The sequence below is a fragment of the Paroedura picta genome, chromosome 2, assembly GCF_049243985.1.
Source record: "Paroedura picta isolate Pp20150507F chromosome 2, Ppicta_v3.0, whole genome shotgun sequence".
Lineage (NCBI taxonomy): Eukaryota > Metazoa > Chordata > Lepidosauria > Squamata > Gekkonidae > Paroedura > Paroedura picta.
The window spans coordinates 79,021,128-79,047,993 of record NC_135370.1 but is presented as its reverse complement, the minus strand read 5'-3'; the positions used below and the strand labels follow the sequence as shown (position 1 = coordinate 79,047,993).

General features: G+C 45.4%; 1 protein-coding gene across 2 annotated transcripts; it reads right to left on the bottom strand.

Moving 5' to 3' along the window:
- Positions 1 to 1,329: 1,329 nt before the first annotated feature.
- LOC143829752 (membrane-spanning 4-domains subfamily A member 12-like) lies at positions 1,330 to 25,082 on the bottom strand. 2 transcript variants are annotated; one of them, XM_077321114.1, is made up of 7 exons: positions 24,841 to 25,082; positions 17,699 to 17,925; positions 16,457 to 16,576; positions 10,105 to 10,161; positions 6,006 to 6,113; positions 5,133 to 5,246; positions 1,330 to 3,366 (listed from the first exon to the last, which is right to left on the bottom strand). In XM_077321114.1, the coding sequence occupies exons 2-7, from the start codon at positions 17,912 to 17,914 to the stop codon at positions 3,238 to 3,240; spliced, it is 744 nt and encodes a 247-aa protein (XP_077177229.1). In that variant the 5' UTR covers positions 17,915 to 17,925; positions 24,841 to 25,082; the 3' UTR covers positions 1,330 to 3,237. The 2 variants fall into 2 exon arrangements, with proteins under 2 accessions (XP_077177229.1, XP_077177231.1); XM_077321116.1 differs by lacking the exon at positions 24,841 to 25,082 and adding an exon at positions 23,398 to 23,417.
- Between the last annotated feature and the right edge of the window lie 1,784 nt (positions 25,083 to 26,866).

The window sequence follows — 26,866 nt, the reverse complement described above, 5'->3', positions numbered from 1 at the left end:
GGGCTGAAAAATCTTTGTGTAATAGTAACATTGACACTTTCAGGTAAACGTGAATAGATGTGCCTAAAACACTCAGCTGAAATTCTGATATAAAAACCTTATACTACCTTGCATTGGGCTAGATTGGAGCACAAGGACCAGAGATCTTTCCTTCATCCAGCAATCCCACTGAACCCTGGGAAAAGTTGATTCCTGAGGCTGTTGGCCTATGGCCTACATTATGCATATATATACGGCAGGCTGAGGCTGAAGCTAGCATGGACACTCATCTTAATTGTTCCCATCACTGTATGACTTCATTTATTTTAATCTAAGTCTTTTGGTAATCTCCTTTATAAAGTTTGTCACTTTAATCCATTACATTTACTCCCAAATATTTAATTGATTTTTTTGATTATCACAAAAAAATTTCTCCATTGTTGTGCCTAGAGAGGAGCAGTAATTCTAGTAATGGAGGTTGGCCACCCCTGGGTTGGAAATATTCCTTGAGGTTTGAAAGTGGGGCCTCAAAAGGGTATAATGCCCCCACAGCCACCCAACCAACCACATAGTGCCCTCTGGCTTATTTCAGGTCAAGAAAACATTGCAGAGAGGTTGCCAGGTTGGTGTAGGTTCATGTTTTGGATTTCCACACTTCCTAGGTGTGCTTGAACCTGATTTGGGTCAGGGCTGCTGTACACAAAGATACCTCCTCTTAGGGTTGTCAGGTCCCAAGTGAGGCACAAAACCCACACCACACCATGAGCTAAACTAACAGGGTTTTTTTTGTAATAATCCTTGCATGCTGTTTTGTAAATACGCTTTGAATCCACCTTGAAAAGTTTCCCCCACATTGTGGATATTTCAAAACGTCAGCCAGAAATTTCGAAGAAACATCAAATGTTTTTCAGCATCTAAAAACATAAAAGCAAACATTGTACTTTTTTTGAGTATTCAATAGCATGTGATGTACACTTAATGTTGTCTTTCGCATATTTTAGGAAGAACAATCCAGTCTGATTGTCATGTATCCCGTCTGGAATACTTCATCTCAACTTTTAGGCCATTATTGTTGTAAACATTTTATAATCCACATTTAAGAAAGAAGCTGGCCTACATGCTTGTGGTAATAATGGGTAATTCCCCCTTGATATATCAAAGTAATGTTCGCTTCTTGACAGGTTGGCAGTAAGTTCTGTTTTTCTTGGTTTCATTTATTACTTTATATAAAGGCACAGTTAATATTTCTTCAAAGGACTGTAAATAAAATGTCATCAAACTATCTGGACTTCTCTGGTCCTTTTTGCCCACTATAGGAAACAGTGGAGGTCGGAGTCCCAAACAATGGAATAAAACTGAAGTTAGTCTTTATTGAAAAAAAGCAGGCAGGGACAAAAGAAAATCATGTTCAGGCAGAAGCATTGTCATAGACAATTTTGTTTTGAAATAACAGGCCAATTAGACTGCCATCCCCAAGCCCCCCAGATTATTATATGCCATTCCGGCATATTTTGAGCAAGAAATTCTGTTCCTACAATGGATCCGTTTGGTCCAGGAAAATGAAAAGATTTCATCTAAATCACAACCCGGTGTCAGGCCACGGCATGGCAATGTTTACATTCTAGCTGGGAACAAACTGATAAGGCATTAAAAAGGCAAGGAAGGGTGCTAACCAGAAGTACATCTCCAGTCTGGTGGATAACTAAAACAATTGACACGAGCCAAAACGCAGCACATGACAAAATGATTCTAATGTCACTTCAAATATAACCCTCTAAGTATGTATTTGGTAAAACAACAAGAAAAAGAATCATTTGCCTTGGAATTACAGAAGCTTTACAAAGTATCCTGATCCTCCACATTTTCAGGTTAAGGAAGAAATGCTGTTCAAACAAATTACAAAGATGATCTAACTGCAATGATAATAAGAGAAATAAATTTTACTTACAAAAACAAGCACATCTTTCACAACATATTCATGTATGTACATTTGAACATACAGTGAACAGATTGACTTCAAAAAGATTTACAGTTCCAAGCCCAGGTAAGAGAGAGAAGAGAGGTCCTATATAAGAAAATACAGAAGGAACGAATGGCCAAAGAGGCTCAATATCTGACAGGGTGGGACCAACTGCTGAGCGCACTCTTTTCTTCCCAGATTGCACCTCTGCCTGCTGACCTCTGAAAAGGTTTTGAGTCTGCTTTAATTGACCCCAGAACTGAAAGCCATACAATGGATCATTTGTTAATAAAGCTTCATTTAGCACATGTACTTCAATGTATTTCTGTTCACCTCTTTAATTTTTTCCTGATTGCTGAAAACAATGAATGTAACGTAGCAATTAAAAGTAAATATAAATTATCAAAGTAGGCTGGAAGCACATCATCTGGCTTAATCTACTGCCCCCTTGTGGGCAGAATTCAAAAACCAACAGCACCATCAGGTGGTTGAGGAGAGAACAGCAAGCAAAACTAATCATAGTCAGGCTGAACATGTGGACATGGTGTGAGATGTTGAAATGATCGAGAGGACTGCAGAGATACACAAAACACCACTGGCAAGATGCACAAGGGGGGCCATGGCTGCCTGTTAAAGGGAAGTCGGGCAAGACTTGAATGTCACTTGGTGCTCTGAGGTGACATCTCCTTGGTGAAAGTCTTGCCTCAGGAGACAAGGGTTGGCCTTTGGATGTAGCAGAGTAAACAGGACCACCATTGTCATGCCTGGGAAAGTCCTGCAAAATAGCATAACTGTATCTACTGTAAAATCTGGCTTTTGGTTGTGGCAGTGAAGTGGTATGCTCTTCGCACAGTTATTTGTAAGGGTTGCCTTCTAAGTTTTCCTTCTAACCCAAACTTTTGGTTGCATCATGAGAAGACAAGGCCCACGGGAAGAGACAATAGTGCTAGGAAAAGTTGAGGCAGGAAGAAAAGAGGAAGATTGCAAGGCTGCTTGGAGGTTGTTAATTCGTAGGGTCACCATCAGTTGGAAGCAACCAGGCAGCATATAACAAACACACACCCAATCTTTTGGCCTTGAAAGACTTGGGACCTGAAAAACAGATGCAGAAAAGATGTGCAAGTAAAGCTTCATGAAAGCTTTACAGCAGTTTCAAGCACCAGATAAAAAGGTAAACCTTTATTTGAATGTTTTAAGGCACGGCTTATGTTTTAAGGCACGGCTTATGTTCCAATTGCATTTTGATTAGAGAGACGGTTGCTGGCAAGACTCCTCTCTTCAGTTCTTGACTGAGCCTCTCATTTTGGACAATCATTCTCATAGGCTGGAGGAGCCGGATTGCCTTCAGCATGAGCCACAGGAGGAGCCGGATTCCCTCCTGGATAAGCCACGCCACTATTGACTGTGTAGGGCACAAGAACCATGGTCTGAAAAAAACACAAATATTTACTTATTTAAAACATTTGAATGCTGCCTTTGGGCCCAATTACTGTCCAAAAGTAATTTGGACAGTGCAAGCACTGGGTCATGTCTGACCCTTGGGGTGCAAGGGTGCAAGCACCGGGTCATGTCCCCTGTGCAAGCACTGGGTCATGTCTGACCCTTGGGGTGACGCCCTCTAGCATTTTCTTGGCAGATTCAATACAGGGTGGTTTGCCATTCCCTTCCCCAGTCCAAAAGGTAGTGAACAAAAAAATCATTGAAACAACTGAAAAGGTAAATAATACAGGTAAAATTATAAATTCTACTAAAACACGTTAAAAAAAAACATGAGTACAGCCATTTCTGGAGGTATGCCAGATAAAACAAAAAACTCTTGACCTGCAGGAAAAAACACCAATAGATGGAGAGAAGAATCTCCCAGGGGAAGGAGTGCCAGTGTTTTGGTATCACGATGGAGATGGCCCTTTCCTGGGCTGCCCCCTATCTCGCCCTATTTGAGGAGGGTAATTGAAGCAAGGCATTCAAGATGACATGAGTGAGTAGATTCATGTGGGACAAGACTGTCCTTAAGGTATGTTGGACCCAGGCCTACTACGCTTGACAAAATATATTCATTTCTAGGAGAGGACAGGGAGGAAGGGGTGTATACTTAAAAAAAAAAAAAAACATCTGGAAAGGTTGTATTCAAGGACTGTGTACACCCTCCCAAAGTATTTCTACATATCACTTTATTTAAGTGATGTGGCCCTGATGGAGGTGGGGGAGATGATGGCAAAGTTAAATCTAGGGTTGCAAGTGGTCCACTGGTCTGGTCAGGGATCCCCATACACACCTTGACCCCCAACCCCTCCCCAAACTTACTCCAACCTGGATGTCAGTTGGAAATGACATCAACACGCCAGGGTCATCAGGGGTGCCACTCTGGTTTGGGGGCAAAGCTCTATGGTTTGAGGCACATTCTAACACTATAGCTTTGCCCCAAAGACAGTGTCACCCCCCCACATCTCCAACATACCAACATAGCACATCATAAAGCTCTCAGAAAGTGCCCCCAATTCCCCACCAGATGAACCTGGCATCACCAATAACTAGTCTTGTGTTTCTGTAGGCCACACAGAGAAATCACAGTGCAATGAATAGGCTTTTGCTGAGTGGAAGCAGGAAATACTTGACAGAAGTGCTCCCACTAATTTGCAGCAAATGAGAAACAAATGCACATTTACTGCACAATATATGAGAAGCAATGTCTGAAAAGGAATGACCTCTATAATCTGGTTAGTGGCTGGCCAAATGTTTTGTCCTCTTAAAAGTCTAAATAACTGCCAAATGTATCCTCAGAGCACCCATCTTGGCCCAGCTTCTTCTCCATCTAAAGGTAACAGCAGCAAGTGGTGGAGGATTCAGTAGGTAAAAGCATGCGTAGAAGAAAGAATTAAATCCTTCTCCCCTCCCCAGATGGCTGTGATCCAAACAGGGGCCATGCATGAGGGGAATTAGCTATCGAACTGTGGGGAAGATCTGATCATGGATCTCCTAGTGATCATTATCTCTGCAGATGACCCTGCCCCATGGGTCAGCTTCCCAGGCTGGGGGAGACCTGACATCCAGTGCCAACATCTCTCAAAAATCATCTGAAGATTGAGGAGGAGGAGATGCAACAGCCTGGCAGTCCCCTGAAAGCATATTCCAGTCATGTGTTATTCACATGCATAAGGGGAACAAATCCCTGAGCAAGGTGCCAAATGCATACCGGATCATTCTTGCAGCAGGCGACCTGGCATCCAAAATGTGCTGTTGAAACAGTGATGCAGAACTCCAGTAAACTGAATAAGAGGAGAAGAACACCAAGACCGAGACCTACAGGCTGCAAAACACAAATGTAAGTTCAACTGCAACAATAACAGGTTCCCCCCTAGCCACTTTTAGGTCCAACTAATGGGAATACACCAGTAGAACTGGTGACAATCAAGCAAATGTTGTTATCAATTAAATATTTTAATTGAAGGAAGAAATTGTGACAAGTTTATGAATTACTAGATGTTTATTGTTATTAGCAATTACTGCCACACAGCATTTCTCTTTGTTTCCCACTTGGAGTCTGGCATCCCAACACCTCCATTGGATCCAAAGCCAGAGTGTCCTCCCAAGTAGCCCGTTTCTCCAGGTGGGCTTATCTCTGTTGCCTGGAAATGACCTGCCATTCCGGCAAATCCCCAGGTTCCAACTGGAGATAGGCATCCTGCAACCCCTCTGGGGCGCAGTGCCACAGAGCTCCCCCCTCCCAAGCAAGCCCTTTCATCTTCAGGAGCCTGCAGATGAGTTGTCATTGCAGAGGCCCCCCTCCAAAACAGCCATTTCCCCCCTGGGAAGCTGATCTCTATAGTCTGCAGATGACCTCCAATTCCAGGAGATGTCCAGGCTGCACCTGGAGGTTGGTGACCCCTGGGTCAGGAAAGTTCCTTGAGTTTTTTGAGGCAGGGCCTCAAGAATCCAGGGCTGGGCAGGAGCTTTTGCCATGTAGCCCGCCCCCAGGAAGGCCACAGTACAGGTGTGCATCCTAGAACCCATTGTTTCCCTGGATGCAATGGGCTTTGCCTCTAGTTAGTTATATTTGTCGACTTACATTTCTTTCTGTAAACTGGTATTGTCCACTCACTTCCGACATATATAGAATCACCCCGATTAATGCCATCACAGCACTTGTGATGTTCATTCCCACGCTACACTGCACCTGAAAGAGACCAAAAATCAATTGAGCTTCTTCAAAGAGCACTGATATGTTTGAATTCCAGTATATCTACCACTGAAATATGCTCTGTATCTCTGTGGTTGGTTCTTGAATACCTCCCATGGCCTGCTCACTGAGTGTGAACAGAGACTCCATATTTTGATATTGGTTTGATATTTCATTACTCTCTTCTGGGAGTTTAATAGCTTACTTCACTGTATTCCTTGTTAACAATGCAACTGATTTCCAGTACATGCATGTTCCTATAAAGTCCAATTAAATTATACTACCCTCCCACTCCTCCATCCTTTCTGCATAACTGTTCTGGCAATCATCTAAACAGACATCTAGATCACTCAAATATCATGTAAATCAGTCATCAATAAATGCCCAGTTGCAAGGTGTGAACTTTTGAGTGCAAGCACTCTTCCTCAGACTATGAACGGACCATCATGACAGTAGGATAAGTCCGCCTTTCTCAACTATCTTTCCATTCTTCAGTCTTTGAGAAACTCCAGAAGTGGCATGATCATGCAGAATATGGTTGGGAAGTATAGCTAGGTACATGCTCCCGTGGGGCCCCTCCTCTTCCCACCCCCTCCAGACCCATCATTGGCCATTTTGGGAGGGGTGGGAAAAGGCCAACATGACCATGTATGATCATATCTTTAACAGTTTTCGCTCTTAAAATAAATAAGCAGAGGCAGACTAGGCAGGGCCTGTCCGGCCTTGACTTCCGGTCCGTCCTGATTGGACTGCGGACCGGTCGCCCCCATCCCCACCAACCCAGAGAGGGGCACTCTGGTGCAATCGCCTCCAGTGTGCTCCTGACTGCCATCAAGGAAGGAGGTTGGTGGGGCTGTGGGGTGGGGGAGGAATGGAGTTACCGCTTGCACTCCCCCCTGGCTTCGAAAAGGCCTGCGGCAGGCCTTTTCAGCCCAGGGGGGAATTCAGGCAGGAAGGATGGCTGCTGCAGCCACTCCAAGCTTCACCAGGCCTTTTCAGGGCCTGATAAAGTTTGCAGAGGTTGCATCAGGTGTTTTTGGCCCACGGTTTTTGGCTGTGGTGTCTCCAAGTCTCACTGAGCTTTTTTGGGGCCTGCCGAGCCCCAAAAAGGGCCTTGAAGACATTGTGGCAGGCCTTTTCCAGCCATGGGTGACTACAGCCAAGAGGGCTGCCTGCTGCCACCCTCTCCAAGGCCCACTGAGACTGGAAGACACCACAGCAGGCAGCCCTCCCAGCTACAGATGAGTGCGGACAGTGAGACTGCCTGCCGCAGCGTCTGCAAGACTCACTGGCCCTTTTCAGGGCTCACTGAGCCTTAAGAGGTCATGCCGCCCCATGCTCTCAGTGCCTCTAGTTGGGATGGGGAAGTAGGTTGGGAGATCATCCGCCATGTTATGCGTTTTTAAGTCTTTTAATGGGAGTGTTTTAATGGGGTTTTAAGACCATTTTACCCACCACGAGCCCATTGGGGAGCGGCGGGATACAAACCGAATAAATAAATAAACAAACAAACAAACAAACAAATAGAGATGCCACAACAGCCCTTAGCCAGCCAGGGAGGAGGGCGGGTGAGAGGGCTGCATCTCTATAGCTTGCTGCCCTCCCCCCCCAAAAGGCAAAGCAAGCCTAGGAGACGCCGCAGCAGGCCTTTCCCACTTTCTCTCTCCTCTCTTTTCTATCTCTTTCTACATCTCTCCTATCTCTCTCTGTCTTTCGCTCTCCATTTCTTTCTCTTTCTTTCTATCACTCTTTTTCTCTTTCTTTCTCTCTATTTGTTTATTTCTCTCCATCTCTATCACTTTTATTCTCTTTCTCTGTCATTCTCTTTGTCTTTCTCTCCCTCTCTTTCTGTCTATATTTGTCTCTCTGTTCTTCTTTCTTTCTCTTTCTCTCTCTCTCTCTTAATTTATATCCATCTATATTTCTTTCTCTCTTTTCTTATCCCTCTTTCTTTTTCTCTCCTCTTTCTCTCTCTCTTTATGTCCCTCTTAATAGCTCTTTCTTTCTACCTCTATCTCCTACATTTTACACACACACACACCCCATGCTAGCACCCATTGTATTTACAGCTACAATGGGCTTTAATTCTAGTCACCTGATAAATGTTCAACAAATTCAGGAAACCCTTCCAGGGCTGTCAAGAAACCCCAGGGTTTCATTAAATCCTGATCTAAGTCCTAAGTGATACTACTAGGTGGATCAGTAGGAATCAGCAGCAGTTCTGTTCATGGGCAGTTTTGGGGAAACCCAATTTACACCAGTTTTGCAGTTGCCTGGCATGAACTAAAAAGGCCAAGCAATTGGCTCCTATCTAATTATCATCTTTGGAGATGATGAGCTTGACAGCCAAAAGTGTTTGGGGAAAAATTTACAGCATCTTTCTAAAGCACTGCACTGTACACTGCCACCACAGTGAAAATTAGGAACAATTTTATTAACTAAACTGCTTTTTCTAATCATGGGGAACATCTTATATGTTTGGCTTTTATATATATAATTTTGTTCCTGATACTTTCCTTTACAATTATGTTTTGTTCATTTTTATGTCATGGTTAAATTTTGTTTGCCTTTGACCATAACCTGAGACTGTGCATCTTTCTATACGTCATCTTTATATTTATATCCTTCTGATGAGAACTACAAAGACTTGGTTACAATCTACAGGTGGAAAGATGCAATATCTTCAGACTTAATATTCTGCTTTTAAAAAAAATCACTTTGCTCACCTGAGACAGCTATATAATAGAAAGATAAAATTTGTAATAGTCTAGCAAAACGCTACAAAGAAAAATATTTACACTTGACTTCAGATTCCCTTCTCCCCACACGTCTTTCTGAACTCTGTCAAGGCTGGAAATAGTTTGATTCTTTCCTCCAGCAGAACAACAAATTTGGCTTCACTGGCTTCTTCACTACAGAATGGATTTAACATTCAGCCACTTTTAGAGGTAAAACACTGCTCTCATCCAGTGCTTTCTTACCATGCTAAAAAAGGAAAGCTCTATCACTGTAAATAAAGAAGAAATTAGGAATGTATATCATCCTCAGAAAATATATAAAGACTAGAAAATAAACCCGCTGTATAAAAAATACAGCGGGCGCTAGCGGGCAGTGGGTGGGTGTGGGAGGCCCCCCCCGGCCGGTCCCTTCGTCCCCCTGGCCCCCGGCTTCAGCACAGGGCTTGGAGGCCCACGTAATAGTGGCTATTGGTCTAAGGCAGCCCAGCTTGGGGGGTGGGTGGGTCCCAGCTCGTCAGTCTGGGAGCATGTTCAGTTCTCAGCATGTTCAGTTCTCACTGAACTCTCTATTTTCTGGGGTGCTTGCTACTCCTCCAAATCTACAAATTTAATGAGTAGTCCCTCCACCCCCCTCACTCAGATAATTTATAAAAATGTTGAAAAATATTAGACCCAGAACCGGGCCCTGTGGCACCCCACTGCTCACCTCCATCTAATCCAATGAAACACCATTGACAACTACTCTTGGGATGCAGTTTTCTAAGCATCTCCCTATCCACTTCACCATCCAAAAATCCCATCTGCAGTCCTTGACTTTACCCATCAGAACATCATGGGGAACCTTGTCAAAAGCCTTACTGAAAACCAGGTAAACAACATCAATGGAGTTTCCATGATCTATGTGACTTGGGGCTCTAAATGATACTTCTCTTGTGAACGAAAGAGCTACTCTGCAGTAGTTTCCACAGGAGGACCACTATGCCTGTGCTCTGAACAAGAGGGCAGATCAGGGTCTGAATGGCCCAAGCTGGCCTGCTATAAAGGTGAATTTTAGTCAAAGCTTGTTGTGTTCACTGAGGCATGATGATAGGAGGAAGACAGGGTGTGGAACTTGATGGGAACAGGACTGTTGGTTCCTATTTAAGTGGACAGCAGAGTTTTCTTTATAGAAACCATCAATTGATAAGCAATACGGAAAAGATTGTTGACAGCTCTAGTTTCAAAGATGAAAATATATAAATCTCTCTTACCAAATACTTGCTCAGCTGATTCTCAACTGACACTGAAAGGGATCCAGAAATAATGAACTGTCAAAAGAAGGGGGGAAAAAGTATTATCTTGTAATTCACCCAAGAGTTCAGACTGCCCCAGACCAGACCACTGGAGAACAGTGGCTTTCTGCACATTGTTAAAAATAGCATTACACCAGCTGAGTTGCATAACGCTACATATGATCGCACCTCCAAGCCCCTCCTCACCTTTTTTGCTGTCTCGCTCTTCTCTGCCACCATTTTGTGCTTTTCTCCCTCCACAAGTGCTGCTGGAAATGGCGGAAGAGAGCAACGTGGTTTATACGTGACTCTCTTCCACCTGTCAGTCAAGCCAGGCAGCCAATCCCCTTTTTCCTTGCTTTAAAGGGCCTGCGATGCCCACTAATTTTACTTTTTAAATCAATAATTATCCATTGAACACTGGAGAACAGTGTGTTTTCTCATTATGCTCAACGAGTGCCATTTTAAAGCAGAAGAAAATCTGGCCTTCTGATTACCTGAGGTTTCTACCTCTTACTTGAGCAGCAATGCATGTCGAAGTAACAGAGGTCACGCATTTTTGTCTGCCTGTTTTCTCAAACTTGTGCTTGTGGGAAATAGCCCTTTTACATATTGATGTTAAATTATATCAACATGGATCGTTACTGTCAGAGCTCTCCTTCTTAAGGTTTGCTTTTCTCAAATGAAAGCCTTTTATTATTATTATTATTATTATTAGATTTATATCCCGCCACTCCCTTGTGGCTCGTGGCGGGTAACAATATCACAAATCCCCATTAAAACCCCATAAAAACAATAATAACATTGCCAATATTGCCGGCATGGCAAGAACGGCAGCTCAACTCCCCCCCCCCTCCCACTACTAGCGGGTGGAGAGGAGGTCCTGATGATGTTTTGCTTTGGGTCCAGAACCCTTGTCATGGATGAGAACAAGCAAATTCCAAATCCCTGTGTCGGCATTCCTTGCACGAGCCCTTTGTTGAATGCCTGACTCCAACATCACTTCCAAGAGCCTTCCATCATCTCATCCGTCTGTTTCCTTAGGACCACTTCGCTACTATCATTGCAAGAGCTAGGGGGTGCATAGAGCACTTGGGATGTGTGTGGGATGTTTTGAAGACGAAGAGACATGTGGAGGCTCAGAAAAATTAGGGGAGACAACATTGTATACTAAAGCCAAGCTGTATTCATTTCTCCATATAAATTAATGACTGTTATTCATGGACGTAGGAAAAGATACCAATCTTGAAGGGAACTTAACTGTACCCTGCACCAGATGAACCCATGAAGATAGCTTAGGTGGGTAGTTGTGCTGAAGCAGCAGAACAAAATTTGAGTTCAGCGGCACCTTTAAGCCCAACAAAGTTTTATTCCTGGTATAAGTTTTCCTGTTCAGGCACACTTCTTCAGGTATGCATGCACATGGAAGCTTCGACCCAGAATAATACTTTGTTGGGCTTAAAGGTGTCACTTGTGAAGTTAACCATCCTGCTTCTTCCAAAGGGTTAAGGCATTAGAAGACCTATCTGGGCTCTGCAGTTGCTTGTGGCTTCATTTACAGATTCTTATCTCTTTGAGGGCTGGAGGTGAGATTGGAGAGAATTAGCCTTTTTCTCCTCTGGAGATCAGCTGTCCAGTAGATGGGAGCAGAAAACATTTATTTATTATATTTATATGCTGCCCTCCCTGAAGGCTCTGGGCGGTTAACATCAAACCGGAACAATACAGTAACGCTGTTTATAATAATACCTGTAACATTAACAACAGAACACTGGGGAGAACAATAAATCAACGCTTACTGATGGCCCGGTGGGTGGGTGAATCTGCAATTATGGTAACAGGGAGGCTGATTGGAAGTGGTAGTACTGGTCGACCTCAACCAAATGCCTGACAGAGGAGCTCCTCTTTTACAGGCCCTGCTGACCTGTTCAAGGCGATGTAACATTTCAGAGAATTCCTCTGAGTTCGACCCTATTGGATCAAAGTGTTATCTGATGCTAGAGACGCAAGGAATTGTATTGGGGTAGACTGTAAATTGTATTGAGGTAGTTTGTTTCCGCCATCTTGTGGGTTACTATATGTATTGTTACTGTTTTAATGGGGCTTCTATGGGGTAACTGTTTGGTTTTGTTAGCCGCCTTGAGGCGACAAAAGTTGCGAGAGGCAGGATATAAATCAATAAGCAAACAAACAAACAAACAAATAAATAAGACACCAGTGAGAGAGGGGCTGATGGTGATTTGGGGGAAATAACAGAGTTGTGGTTTATGCCATATCCTATACTATAGGACCTATAGAATGCTTGAACCTCTGAGTTTTGATTCTGGAAGGTGGTAACAATATCTCCTGAAGCCAGGTATTGTCTGGAGCCTCCCGCTCTCCTGACCAGGATCCCGGGTTCAGCCCACCCACAACAGACCAGAACCTGAGACCCATAGACTCGCCTAGTTGGCAGCCCCAGCATTGTCCCAGTTACCCCATGTTGGTCCCATAGCCAAGAAGATTGAGTCTGGAGCCCTCCAGCCATTCCCACCTCCCATTTGACATCTGCCTCAAGAAGGCACTAGAACACCATCCCTGGAAGAGACTCAAGTAGGCCTCCTGGAGGCAGAGGTGGCAGGGTCCCACAATGTGGTGGAGGATGCAGGCACATCCCAGCCTCAACTGGCTGGATAAGCATGAGGGTAGTCTTCAAGCAAGCCAGTCTACAGTTAAAAATACTGGACAGCGCAGCCAGAAAGAAACCAGCAGCCAGTATAATTGAACAAGAGTCTTTAATGGAGAGAACTGTCTCTGCAGCTATGGACTTTATGCAGTTCAGCCAGAGGTTGGCAAAACATCAGGTTCTGTTAGTCCATGAACTGATTTAACCACAACCTGATGCTCAGGATGCCATGGCTCAGGACTTTTGGCAACAAGTAGATGTCCTCCAGGGAACCAGGGTTAAAGGTGGCAGTGCATATCCCCTAGGTGGTGTCAGTTGGTCTTGGGCCTGAGGATGAGATTGAAGCCCATCTTGAAACCTTTGAGAGAATGACAGAAGTAGCCTAGTGCCCCCAAGGGCAGTGGGCCTTCCTCTTGGGCCCCTATCTTACCAGGGAGGCCAAAGCCACTCAGAAGGCCTTGGAAGTGGTGGACACTGGGGACTACAAACGCTCAAAAAGGTATGAGGTCTCCCCAGACTCTCATTGCCAAAAATTGTGGGCCCCTGTGTACCAGCCTGGACAGTGCCCCCAAGCCTTTGGCAGCTTTGAAGGATGTTGCCACCCAGTAGTGGATGATGGCCAGCAAATACTTGGGGTGATAATCCTGGCACAACTCTTGTAGATTCTCCTGATCAGGGCCCAATACTGGGTGACTTGTTCTAAGCCAGCTGGCTTGGCTGAAGCTGTCATCCTGTTTCAGAATTTCTTGGTGGTAGAAAGCAAGGAGGGGGATAGAGAGCTGCTGAAGGCAGGACCTGGGACCTCAACTGCACAAGAGTTCTCATTGAGTTTAGGGATACATGTGCATGCCCGAACCCCAACAGGGGGTCCCAGGTGTCCCACATTGGGGGGCTCCAGTCCCCTCTCACCCTGAGTGAGGGGATCCTTCAGGAAGCAGCTTCTTACTCGCCAGTGGAACATCTTCATTCCAAGGGGGAAACCTGGGAGCCAACAAGGGTCCCTGTTTCACTTGTGAGCAATGGAGTCACTTTAAATGAGATGACGAAATGTGATTGGGGGTGGGATTATAGTCTCCAAACTTGCATTTCACCCCACAAACTGAGCCTCCTCTTGGTGATGGTAATGTTGGGTAATTAGAAGTTGTGGGCTATGATGGACCTCAGCAACTCCATCTTCATGCTGCAGGCTCCTCTGGCCCTCGCCTATAGTCCAGTGGTAGGCTGCTGTGGCATGTTTCCATGAGCATGTTGAGCGGTGCTCAATGTTTAAGGTGCAGGAAGGTCTATAAGGATGTGGTTCAAAGTGGTGCTTGGAAGGGTCAGCAAGGTCAGAAAACTCCTCATGCCCACAGCTTATCAGAGCTGAGTGTTGGGCATGGCCCATGACCACTCCTGGATAGGCCATTGAGGAGGGAAGAACACCCCACAGCAGGTATTGGCCCATTTCTTTTGGTCCTGCACAGACAAAGATATGCAACAGTACTACCGGACTTGTGAGCTGGGCCAAAGGATGAACACCTGGCACGCTCTGCGGACACATCTTATGCCCTTGCTCATCATAGTGAGCCCATTCAAAAGGGTGGCAATGGACTTTTTTGGCCCTCTACCGTGCACCAGGCATGGGGCCTGATGTTAATAGATTATGCCACCCATTACCCTGAGGTTACTCTGTTCCCCAATATGAAGAGTTCAGGAGTGGCACAAGTGCTGATGAGGTTTTTCGCACAGGTGAGACTGCCTTGGAAGGTTCTAACAGACTGTGGGTCCCCGTTTATGGCATGCCTGTTGTGACAGGTCTGTTGGGCCCTGAATATTTAGCAGCTGTTCCTTTCCATCCTCCATTCCCTGATAGACGGGCTAATTGAGAGAACCAACTAGATGCTGAAAACCATGCTGAGGAAGACAGCATATAACTGGCCCAAATGATTGGCATCTGTATCTTGATACCATCCTGTTTGCCTTGTGGGAGACACCCCAAGATTCGACAGAGTTTGCGCCCTTTGAACTCTTGTTCATCAGGAAACCCTGAGGCATATTGGATATGGAGGGAAACCAGTGGGTTTGGGAGCCAGAGCAGTCTGGAGCTGCCCTATGGTAGCAGGGGAAGCAGTTGACAAGAGTGGCTGGATGCCATGAGGGAGTAGGCCCACCGAAACTTTGTGCCCAACTGTATCAAAAGGAGTACTATGACAGAAGGACTGAGGGTAGAACTTTTCACCTGGGGGACAAGGTGCTGGTGAGCAGAGGAGCCTTGAGCACTTAGAAAGGGGAGTCTTGGCAGGGCTCTTTCAGGATATGGAGGTTCCTCAGACCCTACTCATATGAAGTGCAGTGTGGGGAGGGACACCGCTGGTAGAAGCAGCTGCATACAAATCACCTGAAGTGATGGTGCCCATGACCAGCTGAACAGTGTCATCCAGTAATCCCCAAGAGGGAACTGCCAGAGGGCAATCTGCCCTGGTCAACTCAGCCCAGTGAGGATAATATCCCCAAGTAGACGAGGCCCTATCAGCTGCCCAAAGATGAGACATGCAGCTCTTGTTGGCCTGCTGCCACAGCATCTTCTTCAGGACATCAGTGTTTACTCAGTTGGAGATGCACCACACAAAGACTGAGCCAGGGATGATGGTGTGGATGCACTGGTGGCCCATCCTGAGGAAACGGTGGGAGGAGCTCATTTGTGAAGCAGAGGAGATATTGCAGCTGGATGTCATAGAGCCCTCACACAGCGATTGGGGGAGTGCCATGCACCAGTATCCTGAATAACCAACTCGGAAAGGTCAAGAACCTGATAGTGCTTGATTTAACCAACGGGTACTGGCAGGTGCCAGTGAAATCCTGTGACTATGAGAAGATGGCCTTCACCACCCCACACAGCTTATTTACTTTCAAGCAGTTGGTGTTTGTGTTACATGAAGCTGTGGCAACGTTCCAGCATTTGGTGGACCACATCCTGGCCTCATACCAAGGGTTTTCGAGCGCATATATTGACAATATCATTATCTTCAGTCTGAATTGAGAGTTGCACTTGCTGCATTTGTCTTGCGTGCCCTGAAGGCAGCGGGCTTTCACATGAACCGCAGGAAGAGCCACCAGAGGTTCCAAGAATTGTGGTATCTGGATTTCATAGAGGGATGAGTCCAGCTAAGCCTCTGTCTGACAAGATAACCTCTCTACAGGAGTACACCAAGCCCCGCACCAAGAAAGAGCTATGGAAATTCCTAGGGTTGGCGGGGTTCTATAGTAGTTCCATGCCCCATATCACCTGCATAGCTAGCCCCCTCATCGCATATTTAAGGAAAGGACCACTAAATGAGGATCGATGGATGGCTGATGCAGATGGCTGCTCAGCCTGTGAGCAGCTAGGGCAAAGCCAGGCGGGGGAGCCCATGCTGAGGAATCGTGATTTCAACAAGACCTTTATCTTCCATGAAGTTGCCTCTAGCACAGACTTTGGTGCCAAATTGTCCCAGATCCAATGTGGGGGGGAAGCATCCTTTACTCTTTATATGTTGCTAGCTGCAACCCATGGAGACCCAATATACCACTATAGAGAAGGACGCAGTTGTGAAATGGGCAGTGGGGCCTTGCAGTATTATTGGGCAAACAATCCTGTTGAAGGATTATGAACACTGAAACACTCTAGCTCTCAAATTTAGTACTTACAAATACTCCACCCCAGAACGGATATCCTCCAATTGCAGCCAAAGGAGTGTAGACTTGCCGAATTAAAACCGAGACAGCCCCAAAGCCGATGTGCATCAATCCAACCATGATCTGAACAGTCTGTTGGAAGATAATACAAGATAGGGCAACTCCTTTAGAACTGGGAAGTGATACGTTTTGATCATTTAGTACAGTCTGCAGTATCATTTTAGAATGGGTATAAGGAAAGTTTAGGGGGGGGGGTCCCCTTCAACCTCTGTGGGTTCTAACAATTGCAGAGAGCCAATAACCACGCTGAGACCAGATGGTTGAAAAAAAAGAAAAGGATTTACTTAAGAAATTGTTCCAGAGTTACAGAAAATCAGAAAATCAACACAGAGATGCTGTGTGACAGAAAGCACATACAGCTGGGAGATGGGCAAGGATTAGGTTAATTGTAGTTCACTAGCAGGATCCCTCCGGATGGAAATTAGGATCTGTGAGAATGAGTAATATAGTTGATGATGATGTTATCCGTTCAGTTGTGTCCGACCCTCAGCGATTCTATATTAAAGTCTTCGCCATGCATCCCTGTCTCTGCTTCTTTTAGTTGGTTCATGGTCATCTCTGTATTGGCTGCCAGTTTGGTGTAGTGGTTAGGAGTGCGGACTTCTAATCTGGCATGCCAGGTTCGATTCTGAGCTCCCCCACATGCAGCCAACTGGGTGACCTTGGGCTCGCCACGGCACTGATAAACCTGTTCTGACTGAGCAGTGATATCAGCGCTCTCTCAGCCTCACCCACCCCACAGAGTGTCTGTTGTGGGGAGAGGAATGGGAAGGCGACTGTAAGCCGCTTTGAGCCTCCTTCAGATAGGGAAAAGCGGCATATAAGAACCAACTCTTCTTCTTCTTCTTTGATTGTGTCGAGCCAGCGGATCCTTTGGTGACCACGTTTTCTTTTGCTGCTGACCATGCCGAGCATTAATGATTTTTCTAGCGAGTTTGATCGCATGATGTGTCCAAAGTAAGTTACCTTTAGCCACAATATCTTCCCTTCCAATGACACAGTTGGCCTGCTCCTCTCCAAGACAATCTTGTTGGTAAAGTTAATATAGTTGCTTCAGATCAAAGAAGCATCTTAGATGATCATTGGTTAATTCCCCTTTGAATCAATTCATTTTGACCTGTTTAGTCTTCCTAGAACTACTATGGGGACACTACTGAAGTCCCTGGAACATGCATAGGAATTAAAGGCACCTACCCCCAGAGCTTTAGCCTCTACTTTGAGCATTTTCTCCAGTCCCCACCCTTGAGGGTTCTGCTGAGGAGGGCTGAACGGCTGGCCCACATATTGAGTTACTCCAACAGGTTGAATAACAGCACCAGGGATGATCTGGCCTGACTGGATTATGTTGGCACCATAAGATGGAACAAAGAATGTTGTTTGATTTGCCATTCTCGGAGGATCTGTTGCCATTGGTTAGGTATCTGCATGAAAGGAAGAAAAAACAAGCCCAAATAAACCTGATCTGAACAAATATTACGAATTCCTCCTCCATGAAGATCTGAAATGGAGCTCAGAAGATTGGCAACTCATGAAAATTCTGTTTTCTATATATTAAGGTGACCAGATTGTCCCATTTTTGGAGGGACATCTGGGGGTACCTGGCAAATTGTACTTATGTTGGAATTTAAAAATATATATTACAATACTATTCTTGCGTTCTATACATTCTATGAAACTTTTTGTTGCTCCATATAGACCAAATTTTAAATCAAGGACCCCACCCCACCCCCCTGGTCAATGGTGTCCCGCTTTACCAATGTTAAAATCTGGTCACCTTAATATATATGGAACAGCACACTAAAAGGAAAAAGGAATTCTTAACATGGGAAATTAAAGAAGATTTGCTTCTTTGACTATTTGTATATCTAGAAAAACGAAACTTTGAGTTTTTTGGGATTGCCATCCCCTCCCTTCTCATACCTTCCTTGCATGAAGCTCAGAAGCTGAAGCCTTCCAGCTCTGGAGTGAATTCTGGTTTGTGGTTATATGTGAACCACAAATAATTTCCCACCTTGGTTATATAAAGAGAATTCCAAACCACAGTTTAACCCTGGATTAGAACTCTGAACAGAGGTCATAGTTAGTGCTTCAGATATAATGACAAGTAAAGGGTGGCCAACAGTTTTTACTTAGTCCTTGAACATCTCGTCAAAACTGCTCCATCATTTTGCTCTATAGCCATTGTGCAGGCTCAATATTTTCAGCCTAACCCTTCATCATCGTCATCATCATCAGCAACAAGAATAGCAATAATAATACTCAGCTATCCTTTTCTCCCCACAGCAAAGCTATACCCTGGCAAAAAGAATAAGCCTAGTTCATCCTTCTGTTACATATGGATGGGGAAATAACAAAGCAAAAAGCTACTCACCACAAATACAACAAGCTCAACAAAATCCTGAGTAGAGGCAAAACTAAGTACATGCTATATAAACACTCTAATAATAAACTAAAACAAGAATCTATGAGTTGTTTATTTTCCTCAGTATGGGTATGTTTGAGTCTTCACCAAAACAAGGCCAGATAACAGACACTTTCAAGTAACAAGGAAGGAAATCAACAAGTCCCTTAATCAGAAAGTCATCAATAAAAATAATCCACAATATTAACAGTGACTGCATTTTCTAAACCTTTTTTTTCCATAAATGAATCTGTTCTCAGGGGAACCTGCTTTCAAAATGTCTACAAGCCTAGAACGAAGCATCCGGTTCTGTTATCCAACCAGGGACGACTGGATGAAGAAAGCCTCCATACAGCACTTTCTTATAGTTCTGGAGGCCTCACTTCAAAAAGGACATGGACAAAATTGAGAGGGTTCAGAGGACAGCAACAAGAATGATCTGGGGACTGGAGAGCAAGCCCTATGAGGAAAGGCTGAGGGGCTTGGGAATGTTCAGCCTGGAGAAGAGGGGGTTGAGAGGGGACATGATTGCTGTCTTTAAGCATGTGAAAGGTTGGCACTTAGAGGAGGGCTGGGACACGTTCCTGTTGGCAGCAGAGGATAGGAGCCGCAGTAGTGGGTCTAAACTATGTATAGAATGATAACAGCAGGTGCATCAGGCCATGATCCACACACTGGATCTTCTGGCAGGCCAAGAAGAATCAGGTTTTATGTTCCTGCAGGCCAACGGCCATAAAAGCTGGTGTAATAAATCAATTTTACTCCATGGCAACAGGTACACCTAATTTCCTTCTTAATCATAGATGCAGGTAAGGAGTCCTGTTGCTCTGAGGCAGCAGAGCAAAGTCCAAGTCTAGTGGTGCCTTTACAATCAATGAAATTTTATTCAAAGTATATAAACCAGTCTTTCTCAACATTTTTACCATTGAGAAACTCCTGAAACATTCTTCAGGCTTCGAGAAACCCCAGAAGTGGCACAATCATGCAGAATGAGGTTGGGAAGCATAGCCCACCCAGGACCCCTTCCCTTCCCACCCTCTCCAGGGCCACCATTGGCTATTTTGTGTGGGTTGGCAGGTCAACATGACCATATATGGTCATACTATCCAATGAATGTTTAACAATTTTTTTTAATTAATTAACTCCCACCCATTTGGAAACCCTTGGCTTTCATAAAACCCTGGTTGAGAAAGCCTGGTATTTATTTCATTTTATTTACATCCCGCCCCTCCAAACAAAGTCGGCCTGAGGCGGCTTACAAAAGATAAAAGGTAAAATACAAGAATCCCCATAAAATCCCTTAATTAATCTCCAATAAATAACAATACATAAGCTGTCATGTGCAAGCACACTTCTTCAGGTATAGTGCAAGAGAATTTCCTAGAATCATAGAGTTGGAAGGGATCTCCTGGGTCATCTAGTCCAACCCCCTGTACTATGCAGGACACTCACATCCCAATCGCTCATCCACTGTAACCTGCCACCCCCTTGAGCCTTCACAGAATCAGCCTCTCTGTCAGATGGCTATCTAGCCTCTGTTTAAAAATATCCACCACCTCCCAAGGAAGGCTGTTCCACTGAGAAACCGCTCTGTCAGGAACTTCTGAATGTTTAGATGGAATTTCTTTTGAATTAATTTCACTCCATTGGTTCTGGTCCATCCCCCCGAGGCAAGAGAGAACAACTCTGCTCCATCCTCTATATGGCACCCTTTTAAATACTTTAACTTTTACATATGGGAAGGGTGGGGTTTGTTGGCAGGAAGGGTTCACTCAAGTCAAGATGCATAAGTGATGGGCAATTATAGCTGAGACTGGAGTAAGGCCATAGATACCTATATCTAATGGTGGAGAGACTTCTGTTTCACTATATCTGAGGAAGTGTGTGTTCACACAAAAGCTTATACCTAGAACAGAACTTTGTTGATCTTAAAGGTGCCACTAGACTCAAGCTTTTTCCTCCTCCTTAGCCAGTGAGAATCCCTCCCTCCTATCCTTTAAGAAGACCTACAATAGATCTGTAATATTTGAGAGGGCATCTGTCCCCCCAAAAAGGTGGGTTTAATTGCAGGCAGATTCCTTCAAGTTCCGCCTACTTTTCTGTTCAGAACTCTTTGGAATGGATTTTTATTTGGATTCTCTAGTGTGTAATCTTGATGTTGTTGTTGTAAACAACTCGAAACTATTGGAAGGGCAGGGAAGAATTTTTTCCTAATCAAAGACAGATCTGAGCCATTCCAGCCAACTGCTTCATCTAGCACATACTGCTTAATGAGTTCTCATTTTGTAGCGCTAGCAGAGATGTCCTTAGGCTTGGAGAGGGCAGTAGTTTATGTGAAGGAAGAGTGGGACAGGAAAGAAAGAAACCACCCACAGAGTACTTCAACCAGAAAAGCAGAACAATGAAAAAGGTACAACCAGCTGAATGTGGCTTGCCTGAGATTTCTAATACTGAATAATTTCCCTTATACCCTTAGGCTGGGAATTTCCTCAGGCCTCTTTCATCCAGTTCAAAGATAGCAGGGCAGATACAAGATGGGCTGGCCAGGAGAGAAGAAACCAGGGGGAAGTTGCCAAGAGGAGGGAAGGAGGAAACAGTGCCGGGAGGGAGCAGCAGTGGAAGGTGAGGGATCTCTTGCACGTCCCCCACCATGCAACTGAAGCGTAGTTTTTCTGGACAAGGAAGAAGGGATAGCTGCAGATAGGGGGCAGATAAACCAGCTGGCTGTAGGGTAGGGAGGAGAGAAGGAAGCAGGAAAAGGCTGTGTGGAGCGTTCAGGGAAGGCAAAGAGGGAATAAGATGCTGCTCAGGAGTCCTGGTAGGTTCTGACTTGTTTTCTACTTATGTATTCCTAATAGTATTTCATTCTCGGTTGGATATAGTGGTCTGAGTGCTGGACTGGGATCTGGGAGACCCAGGTTAAAATCCTCACTCTGCCATAGAAGCTTGCTGGGTGAACTGGGGCCAGTCACCTATTCTCAACCTATCTGACCTCACAGGGTTGTTGTGAGGATAAACTGGAGGAGAGAATATGAACACAGGAAGCTGCCTTATACTGAATCAGTTCCTTGGTCCACCAAGATCAGTACAGCTCTCCAGGGTCTTTCACATCACATCATTCTGATCTTTAAGTTGGAGATCCCTGGGCCCTTCCGCATGCCAAGTAGATACGCTACACCTCTGAGCCACAGCCCCTCCCCAAATGGTGTGAATTACTTTGGGTTCCCACTGGGGGGGAAAGGCAAGGTATAAATGAAGCAAATAAATATATGTGGCCGCTTAATGATGATAATAATAAACTAGAAATTATGATGATGATGATGTTTTGATTTATTCCCCGCCACTTCCGAAGCTGGCTCGTGGCAGGTTACAAGTCTCATAAAACTCCATTAAAACCCCTATTAAAAGATATGACAATCCAAACATGGCACAAACCCCCCCCACCCAACCGCCACTACTAGAGGGGTGAGGAAGGAGGTCCAAGACGATGTACTGCTCATATCCGGGGGGGGGGGGCCTCGATCTACGTGGCCAGCTGTGGCCTCAACCATAGACCTGGTGGAAGAGCTCCATTTTTCAGGCCTTGTGGAACGCCAAAAGCTCCCACAGAGCCTGTAGTTTACCTGGGAGCTCATTCCACCAGTTTGGGCCTAGGCCCTTGTTGAGGCTAGGCATGCTTGACTAGGGCTGGGAATGACCAGTAAATTTTCACCCTCAGAGTGTAAAACCCTGCAGGGGGCATGGAAGGAAATCCCGTAGAGAAGGGAAAAGAGTCCATTGCTAGGAGAAACATCTTTCAAATAGGGATTGAAACTGTTGTGTATGCGAGGTAGTAGAGGGCTTGGGGTATGGAGCAGGACAGCCAATGAACTGCCAGGTTCCCAACCACAGAGTCCAAAGAGTTTAAATCAATCAGGCTCCGCTAATCCAATCAAGGCTCAGCCAAGGGCGTGTCCACCTCTGCCCATGTGTATATATTTGGGGGCTTGTCCAGGCAAGTCCCCAGTCAGCATGGGTACTTCCAACCTGGAATCACTATCACTATAAGAAATAAAAGAGCTGTAATGCACGACTGCGCCTCGCTTATTCCCTATCGAACCTACTATACAACAGAAATGACCAGGAAGGGGACCAGAAAGGCACAAAACAATACTCAACACTATCCTTTCTCAGTGCTTTTACCAATGAGAAACCTCTGAAACATTCTTCAGGCTTCGAGAAACTCCTGGAAATGGCATAACCATGCAGAATATGGTTGGGAAGCATAGCTGAGTACATGTCTACCTGGGGCCCCTCACCTTCTAAGCCCATCACTGGCCATTTTGGGATGGTGGGGATGGGTTGACATGACCATATATGGTCATATCACCCAATAAATATTTAACAAATATTAAAAATTAATTACCTCCCACCCATTCAGGAAACCCTTCCAGGGGCGTCGAGAAACCCTGGTTGAGAAAGCCTGGGCTACACAATCAGATCCAATACATACCTGATAGCCTTCGATCTGCAAAATAAAACCCAGTTTTACATGTTAATTGTACAAATAAACTTTGTGGTTATTTATTTAAAACACATATTGAACCCCAGCAACCACTGAAGCCATAAAACACTGCAAGTCACCCTGAGCCTGTTGCCAGGGAGGGGCAGCCAATACATCTATATAAAAATGAGTCGAAAATCAAAAAGCAGTTCCATGTATCCCCCATGTTGTATGTAAACCGCCCTGCGCCATATAGAACGGCGATATAGAAATCAAATAAATAAATAAATAAATTAGAGTGACAGAGTCAATTTAGTCTTGCAGCCAAGCCCTTCAAATTTATTTAGCAGCATTTTCTAGAAATCATCAAGTACTAATCATAAGCCCCAATTGTTTCTTTCTCCCTCTGTCCCCCGTCCCTTTTCCTGTAGGCCGTGAGTGACCCACTGGCTGGAGCCCAACACTCCAGAGGCACATGGAGCATGAGGAAAGGAGAGTGGTTAGACATGTTCTGCTCCTCTGTCAAGCAGTACACGGACCTTCTCCCTGGTTCCTGCAACTCTCCCAAAGCCTCCAGGGAAGGGACTCCAAACTAGGGGTCTGGGAACCCCTGGGGTTCATAGGAGCTCCAGAGGGGGTCCACGACCTTTCCCCTGCTGCCTTAATTGACTTGGCCACAAGCTAGGGAACTGGCTGCTTCCATTGCTCCCCCCCAGTGTATGTTATTTTGCGGTTTCTGCACCTGGGAGGGGGTGGACCCTGCATGCCTAGTCTGACCAGATTTTAACACTGGTAAAGCGGGACACCATTGACCCAGGGGATTCTTGATTAAAAATTTGGTCTCTATGGAGCAACAAAAAGTTGCATAGAACGCAAACATATATATATTTTTTAAAATTTCAACATAAGTACAATTTGCCAGGTACCCCCAGATGTCCTTCCAAAAGTGGGACAATCTGGTCACCTTAGCCTAGTCCCACCTTACACTGCCTCCTGCCTCTGAGGGATTTGGTTGTGGTGCCGTATGGATGTGAGTCCAGCCTGGCTTCTCAGCTCCTTTTTTCTGGCCAACATGAAGTGAAGCACCCTACTAGTGGTAAAGGCTGGGGGCTTGAATGAAAGGAGGATGCGGGGTCTGGGTGATGATGTCATTTCCAGGGGGCATGGCAGGGAGACATGGCCAGCTGACATCACTTCTGGGGCTCTTCAAAGACTCAAAAATTGTTTCAGGGGCTCCTGCATGGTCAAAAGGATGAAAAGGGCTGCTCCAGGGCAATAACAATCCTCTCCCCCCCCTTGGGCCTCGCCAGGCCCCAGAGGCAGGGCCCTTCAAGCATGCCTTGCTGGAATTCAAGCCAGTTGGGCTTGTTTTCGGGAAACAACGGAGCTTACCGACCCCTGGCCATGAGGAAGGGCCAGGGGCATGCAAACAGGTCTTCATTGAAGACTCACCTCCAGGGAAGTGGCTCTCTTCTGGAAGCACCTTGCTAATGGCTGGCTTTAGGAGTGCTGGTGGGTGGTAGCCCTTCTGGAACCAGGGACTGGTATTTGGAGACGTTCACCCTGCACCTCCCACCCGAACTCAGAGGCCTCGGACGGAACTCAGCCTGCGAGCGCAATTCCCGTCCCGGAAGCGACTGGCCGGTGTCCAGCAGGGGGCGGGAAGGTGCCCGGGATTGAGGAGAAGGAGGTCGGAGGGGCGGTGGCTCGTTTGCCAGAGCAGCTGCGGAGGCTTTTTCAGTCAGCGGTTTCCTTTCCCGCGCCATTCATTGCTCAGCAAACGCATTCATGCCTAACGCCTGCGAACCGTTACGGCCCTAGGATGTCAGAAACACATAATAAGGTGTGGGCAGGTACTCAGGGGGATGCCATGGCATATTTAAGGGCGCTTCCCAGCCCTGCAAGTGATGCTTTGTTTATTTTTGAACTTTCCTTTTTGAAAGAAGAAAGTAAACGTCGGACTACAGGATCCTCAAGGATTCTCCACTTTTAAAAAATAAACTCTTAACAAATGTAGTATCAAATCGCATGGGGAAGACAGGACTATAGAATGGAGCAACAAAATAACGGATCCAAAATTTTGGGGTGCTGCAGGAGCCCAAAAACGTGGATCCAAGGGTTGGATCCACATAAATTCATATGCTAATTACTTTGAAATTAAATAAAACCACCTTCATTCTTGGACTATAGGCAGCAACACAAACAAAAATCACAGTATCCATGGTGGTGTTTCATTGCAACAGGTAACATAGTTGAAATGCTTGGATTCTCAAAGATCCTCATGAGTTTTGCACTAGATTATCCCAAGCTTGCCATAAGATCACCTATTCTATTGATAGCCACAGCATACACCACAAAAATAACATCTACACCTTCATGGTGATAAAGGTAAAGGTAAAGGTATCCCCTGTGCAAGCACCGAGTCATGTCTGACCCTTGGGGTGACGCCCTCTAGCGTTTTCATGGCAGACTCAATACGGGGTGGTTTGCCAGTGCCTTCCCCAGTCATGACCGTTTACCCCCCAGCAAGCTGGGTACTCATTTTACCGACCTCGGAAGGATGGAAGGCTGAGTCAACCTTGAGCCGGCTGCTGGGATTGAACTCCCAACCTCATGGGCAGACAGCTCCAGACAGCATATCGCTGCCTTACCACTCTGCGCCACAAGAGGCTCATTTCATGGTGATGCCACAGGCCAAAAACATGGCTCCAAAGCATGGATCCACAAGTATCCTCAGCGTCTTTGCATCTAGTCCCCCCAAATTCTCACTAAGATCACTTCTCCTACAGATAGCCACAGCACACACTGCAGAAATCACAAATCCATGCCTTCTTGGCCACGCCATGGAGCCAAAACATGGTTCCAAAGTGTGGATCTTCATGGATCCTCAGGGTTTCTGCATTGATCACCCCAAACTCACCATTAGATCACTTCTTCTATCAAGAGCCACAGCATACACCACAAAAATCACAGATCCATTTCTTCATGGCGACCCCATGGAACAAAACATGGTTCCAAAGTGTGGATCTTCATGGATCCTCAGGGCTTTTGTATCTGGTTCCCACAAACTTACCTTAAGATCACAACTTCTATTAGCCACAGGTTCCGAAGCATGGATCCTCATGATTTTTGTATTATGTCACTCCAAATTCACCATAAGATCATCTATCAATAGCCACAGCACACATGGATCCACCCCTTCATGACCACGCCACAGGGCAAAAACAGTTCCAATGCATAGATCCTCATGGATCCTTCAGTTTTAAAAATTAAACTCTAACAAATCTAGTATCAAATCACATGTGGAAGACAGGACTATAGACTGGACCACAGATAGATCCAAAATTTCGAGGCACTACAGCAGCCCACAAATGTGGGTTCAAGGGTCGGATTCTCATGAATTCATATGATTTCCACATTGAAATGAAATATAACCACCATTACACTGCCGACCATGTCTTAAACTATAGGCAGCAAC

What these genes read in the sequence shown, in the direction of transcription:
- LOC143829752 (XM_077321114.1), bottom strand. Translation starts at nt 17,914, where the DNA reads ATGGCAACAGATCCTCCGAGAATGGCAAATCAAACAACATTCTTTGTT. An exon ending in TAGAGGCTAAAGCTCTGGGG is followed by an intron (nt 16,577 to 17,698) that starts GTAGGTGCCTTT and finishes ATCTTCCAACAG; the next exon opens with ACTGTTCAGATCATGGTTGG. An exon ending in ATCAGCTGAGCAAGTATTTG is followed by an intron (nt 6,114 to 10,104) that starts GTAAGAGAGATT and finishes GGTCTCTTTCAG; the next exon opens with GTGCAGTGTAGCGTGGGAAT.